Here is a 6,000-nt window from a genome sequence, read left to right as displayed (position 1 = left end):
TCAGAACAGAGCTTGATATCCTGAGATTAAATATTTTACCAGAGTTCTGAGAGACACAAAATGAAAACTTTGTAATATACAGGAAGGAAAGAAAGTACACCTTACTATTCACACTTTCTATAAATGTGTAATATCTTCCTTTCTTAATGATTTACATAAATGCTGCAATTTTACACTTGAAAACTGCATTGACAGTTCCTTTGCAAATCCTTGCCTGGTCTATCTTGTGTCATCTTTAATGGCATAGTGTTTTATTATCACTGTCACACCTAAAGCAAAAAAGTAATTAGATTTATAATAGTCTTGTTCATTTGCTGCACTGTCTTGCTGTGTGAATTACCAAGCATTTTGCTATTTCATGGCCAACAGCAGCACTCAGTGGTGGTGGAACAGCATTTCCAACCTGAAATACAAAGGTATATGCTTCAAACCATGAGCACGCACCTTTGCATCCAGACACACACACACATTGGAACTTGCGTTAGCTTCTTACCTGACGGTACTTATCTGCCATTGATCCACAGAAAATAAAACTATCAGGGAAGCCCTGCACTCTTGCAAATTCTCTAACACTCATTATTCTTGGCTGTTTTGGATGAAGAACTCGACCCTGAAAATTGTTAATGTGCAATAGACGGATTTAATTGCATGATAGGACAATATTTGATCTATGTTGTGATTATGTTAGGTGCTGAACACGAAATATTGTTCTGAATCATACATGTGAAGCAACAACAGCTTAACCTACACAACACAAGAAATAAATACTTCAAAAGAGCTGGAGGTTCAGCCTGGAGTTGATATACAGGTGATACATATATAAAACAGAAAACAAATAATCCTCAGAAATTAAAAACAATTGTTTTACACATCTAGCCACTTCCTTGTTAAAACTGAAGTGATCAAAGTCAAGGGATAATGATATGCACATATACAGATGGCTGTAGTATAATGTACACTAGGTATACAAGGGAAGTGCACTGGTGAAGCTATCATTTGTACTAAGGTGATTCATGTGAAATAGTTTCCAATATGATTATGGTCACACAACAGGAGTTAACAGACTCTGAGTGAGGAATGGTAGTTGCGAGGAATGGTAGTTGGAGCTAGATGTAGGGGACATTCCATTTCAGAAATCATTAGAGAACTCAATCCACAGTGTCAGGAGTGGGCCTAGAATACTAAATTTCAGGCATTACTTCTCAACACAGAAAATACAGTGGCCGATGATGATCACTTAATGACTGAGAGTAGCGACATTTGTGTAGAGTTATCATATGACAAACAAGCAACATTGTGTGAAGATATAGAGAAGTAAGTGTGGGACATATGACAAATTATCCTTTAGGACAGTGTGGCAAAATTAGACATTACTGGGCTACAGCAGCAAATGGCCAATGAGAGTGCCCTGCTAACAGCACAACGTCACCTGCGGTGCCTCTCCTGGGAGCAGACACTGTGAAGACCTGTATCCAAGCTGTCAACAAGGTGCTGTGAAGCTGGTATTGGCTCCATAATGGTGTGGGCTGTGTTTACATGGAATGAACTGGGTTCTCTTGTCCAACTGAACCAATCATTGATACTTCAGCTACTTGGAAACCTTTTACTGTCATTTGTGGACTTCAGTGTTCCCAAACAATGACGGAATTTTTATGGATGACAAACCACCATGTCATTGGGCCACAATTATAGTGATTGCTTTGAAGAACATTCTGGACAATTCAAGTGAGTGATTTGGCAACCCAGATCACCTGACATGAATCCCATTTATAGGATATAATCAAGAGGTCAGTTTGTGCACAAAATTCTGCTCCAGCTACACTTTCACAATTATGGACAACTGTAGGGGCAACATGGCTCAGAATTTCAGCATGGAACTTCCAACAACTTGTTCAGTCCATGCCACATAGAGTTGCTGCACTATGGCAGGTGAAATGAGCCTTCACTTGATATTAGGAGGTATCCCCAACTCCTTCCTCCTGTGTGTATATCAGAATACATGGAGTTTTAGCATTGTAAGAGTAACTGTAAATATGACTCAGTGGCTAGTGCCACAATATGAGTCCAGAAGTCTCAACTTTGGTTGCTGGTCAGTACTAGGATTTTAGTGTCTCTTATCACTTCTTTCACCTCTGAAATGTTTGTTGATGTGAAAAATGCCAAGGTGAACCAGGGTTCAAAGTTCTCATTAAACTGTCATATCCGCCTATAACTGGAATTTCAAAATCTGGAGGAAGGCAACAGGACAATGCCTAGTACAGCACCATGATGTTCAGAACAATTTTTGGCTAATGACAGCTTTGTGTTAGAGTAAATGACATATAAAAGAGCCTCCAATTTTACCAGCTGTAAAAGTATGAAACTAGCATTTTTTTTTGCAGTAATTACACACCTGTTGTTTGAAACTGATAAACGATATTTTATTCAAAATAATCTCCATTGCTATTTATATATTTCTCCCACCTCTCCGGTGAAGAGAAACAGATTTCTGCATCACATTCAATTGTTCCACAAGTTCCTGTTGAGTTAGAGTATCACCTCCATCCAATAAAGCTTGCAATTCATTGTCTTTGAACTTTTTCAGTTGTTTCCCATGCTCAACAATTCTTGCATCAAAATCGCCTCTTTTGAATTTTTTGAACCACTTGAAACATCGTGCTTTCCCCCAGAGCATGTTCACTGAAAGCTTTGCCAAGAATTTGATGCAATTCTGCACCAGTTTCCTTCAAATGATAACAGAAAATCAATGCTGTCCGCAGATCATTGTTGGTAGGCACAAAACTCAACATGTTTACAGTTTTGAAACAGATACCAGTGCACGGAACTTGGGTTACTGTGTGTTGACATTCATCATCAGCCATTAGAGAAAGAAAATGGCACTGCAGATGGGGCCTACACTGACGGTTAGCACCATCTATAGGGGAATTCTGGTTTCATACTTCTACACCTAGCATATTGCACAAAAATTTGTTTCCCATCAATTTAAGGAAACATTGAGATTTTATTGATATCACTCCAATAAATTGATCCACCAAGAATGAAAATAACAAGGGAAAGTACATTTTTACAGACTACTGGACATGGGACTCAAGCTTGTAAAAAATCTGCCTGACAGGCAAGGAAGCACCCGCAAGACACGGCCAGATGTCACTGTAACTTCATAAATGTTGACACCATCAGCTGACATGTAGATTATTACAGCTGCATCTCTCTCTGACAGCTAGAGTGGCCACCACATTGCATTACTGTTGTTCATGTTTAGTATTTTCACCAGCCCTGGTAGGGTATATAAGGGAGGTGGGGGAAGGTGGGAGCTATGTCAGATGTTGAGTGATCACTGTGGATGACATGAAGGAGCACTCATATGGATTTTTCAGTATAGGCTGATACCTGGTATCTCAGAACCACTTGTGCTATTGATCTGTAACTGATTTCATGCACTCCATAATACACACTGTTGCAACAATAAATCTTGAGTGAATTGGAAACCTCTAAATGGGAGACTAATTTTTTTTTTTCTGACAGTGTATGTTCTTAGCAGCCTCCAGCCACCAATCTTCATGAAGTGTTGATCCAGCATATGTTTCATGAATGGCAAACAATTACTGAATAGGACATTTCAAGGTTGTTTGCTTTCGTACCACAAACAATTAGGGAGTATATTTCTGCTCAGAAGCCTTTCAATGCTACAGGTGTGCTCTCTGCGTTCCAAGCTGAGTGTAGCTATGTTGTGGTGATGCTACTTATTAAATACTGATACCTGTGATGAGAGGTGATGTTCTGGCCACAATGAAATACTTATCATCTGATTTTAAGAAAACTGTTCACTGAGAAAAATTGAGTTTTGTACATCTTACAGTCCAATATCTTTGCTCAATAGGACTCAATTTCTTTTCATTATTCCACAGTTTTGCACTGCAGCAAGTTAAGTAAAACATGTACACTACTTTAAAGAGTTTACAGATGTAAAAGTACAGAGCATTAACATTGTGTGTGGTTGATTTTATCTCATACACTTCAATGTATAAAACATAAATAAGATATCAAAATTTTACTTAAAACTGAGAGCAAAATGATATCTCAATTCATTCTCAAATTGTTGATTTTTATACGTGATGGACAATTGCATGCAGTGTGCCCAGTTCTGTCCATAAGGACTTCCTGGCTGCTATGAAATACTTATCATTCAATTTTAAGAAAATTATTTGCTGAAAACATCTGATTTTTGCCCATCTTTTAGTCTGATAGTTTTACTCAAAAAAGGACTGAATTTCTTTTCATTATACTTGTACATCATAGTTACTCTACTGCATCAAATGAAATTTTATTTAAAATTGAGAGTAGAACAATATGTCATTTATCTTTCAAATTATTGATTTTTATATTTGACGGACAGTCGATGCACCCATTTCTGTCCCTGTGAATTGGGAATCATGTAGTTATAACAACTGTATTATTTCATAAACAGTTCAAGATATCAAAACAAGGTCTTTTGCAAATTATAGCATATAAAGAGGCACATATGTCATATGATAAATATTCAAAACCTTTTTATTCACCATGGTATGAAGTAACTTGTCTACAGCCATGTGAAGTTAGTGGTATAGGACACATAAACATGTCAACAGTGCTTCAGGAAACCCCAGGGGCCATGCTTAAACAAGTCCTCATTGGCTGGGGGATGAAAAAACGGAGCATGACGAGTTAACTTGCTCATAAAGGTGGTTTTACATGAGTGACTTATTGGTCAAAATCAACCACTTGAAGTGTGGGTACCTTTTGTACTTGTGTGCAAATCAGCAACCAACCATGATTCAAGTGTGTCTGTGCTGAATGTGGAGTTCTACATTTCTGAATATGCTGCACCCTGCACTTGTGCAGAGACAGGGGATTTAGGAAGCGTCTGCTAACACTGGGAGTTACAACCTACTCTGGTCGAGTTCAGTCCTATTACCGAAATGGATTTTGTGAGTTTGTGTCTTCTCAAGCTTTATTGTGTTGTTTTTGTGGCACACTGAAAAGTTACACAATGTCCTGGTATTTTTTCCTACTAGTGTTCTCCTACGAGAGAGACGAAACATCTGAAATCAAAAACTATTTACATTTTACAGGAAAAAACTACACTATACATAAATAAGAAAATAAATATAATAGAGGGAAACATTCCACGTGGGAAAAATATATCTAAAAACAAAGACGATGTGACTTACCAAACGACAGTGCTGGCAGGTCGATAGACACACAAACAAACACAAACATACCCACAAAATTCAAGCTTTCGCAACAAACGGATGCTTCATCAGGAAAGAGGGAAGCAGAGGGAAGGAGAGGGAAAGACGAAAGGATATGGGTTTTAAGGGAGAGGGTAAGGAGTCATTCCAATCCCGGGAGCAGAAAGACTTACCTTAGGGGGAAAAAAGGACAGGTATACACTCGCACATACACAGACACAAGCAGACATGTCCCTAGAATTATGCTGGAGGGCATGCTCTGCTACTGGATAGTGGACATCTCCTAAGCAGACAGTTCGTCTGTGCCCATTCACGTGCTTAGCCAGTTTAGTTGTCGTCGTACCAATGTAAAAGGCTGTGCAGTGCAGGTATGTCAGCTGATAAATGACATGTGTTGTATCACATGTGGCCCTGCCTTGAATTGTGTATGTTTTACCAGTAGCGGGGCTGGAGTAGGTGGTTGTGGGGGGATGCATGGGGCAGGTTTTCCAGCGGGGTCAGTAACAGGGGTAGGAACCGCTGGGTAGAGAGGGTGGTCTGGGAATATTGTAGGGTTTGACAAGGATGTTACAGAGGTTAGAGGGGTGACGAAAGGCAACTCTGGGTGGTGTGGGGAAAATGTTGTCAAGGGATGATCTCATTTCAGGGCTTGACTTGCGAAAGTCATATCCCTGGTGGAGTAATTTGTTAATGTATTCGAGGCCAGGATAATATTGTGTGACAAGGGGGATAATTCTGTGTTGTCTGGGGGTAGGAATATTGTTGTTGG

At 39.2% G+C, this 6,000-nt stretch overlaps 1 protein-coding gene across 1 annotated transcript in view; it reads right to left on the bottom strand.

The window, feature by feature from the left end:
• Nucleotides 1–307: 307 nt before the first annotated feature.
• The window catches only part of LOC126109514 (DNA (cytosine-5)-methyltransferase 1-like), a 128,855-nt gene continuing 123,162 nt past the window's right edge, over nucleotides 308–6,000 (bottom strand). The window contains exons 35-36 of the mRNA XM_049914535.1: nucleotides 494–610; nucleotides 308–403 (exon numbers count right to left, since the gene is read on the bottom strand). Coding sequence (XP_049770492.1) covers nucleotides 308–403; nucleotides 494–610 — 213 coding nt within the window. The remainder of the gene's footprint in view (nucleotides 404–493; nucleotides 611–6,000) is intronic.

Source organism: Schistocerca cancellata, chromosome 12 (assembly GCF_023864275.1).
Source record: "Schistocerca cancellata isolate TAMUIC-IGC-003103 chromosome 12, iqSchCanc2.1, whole genome shotgun sequence".
In the NCBI taxonomy this organism is placed as follows: domain Eukaryota; kingdom Metazoa; phylum Arthropoda; class Insecta; order Orthoptera; family Acrididae; genus Schistocerca; species Schistocerca cancellata.
Note: the sequence above shows the minus strand (reverse complement) of the source record. Positions and strands in the feature narration are given on the sequence as shown.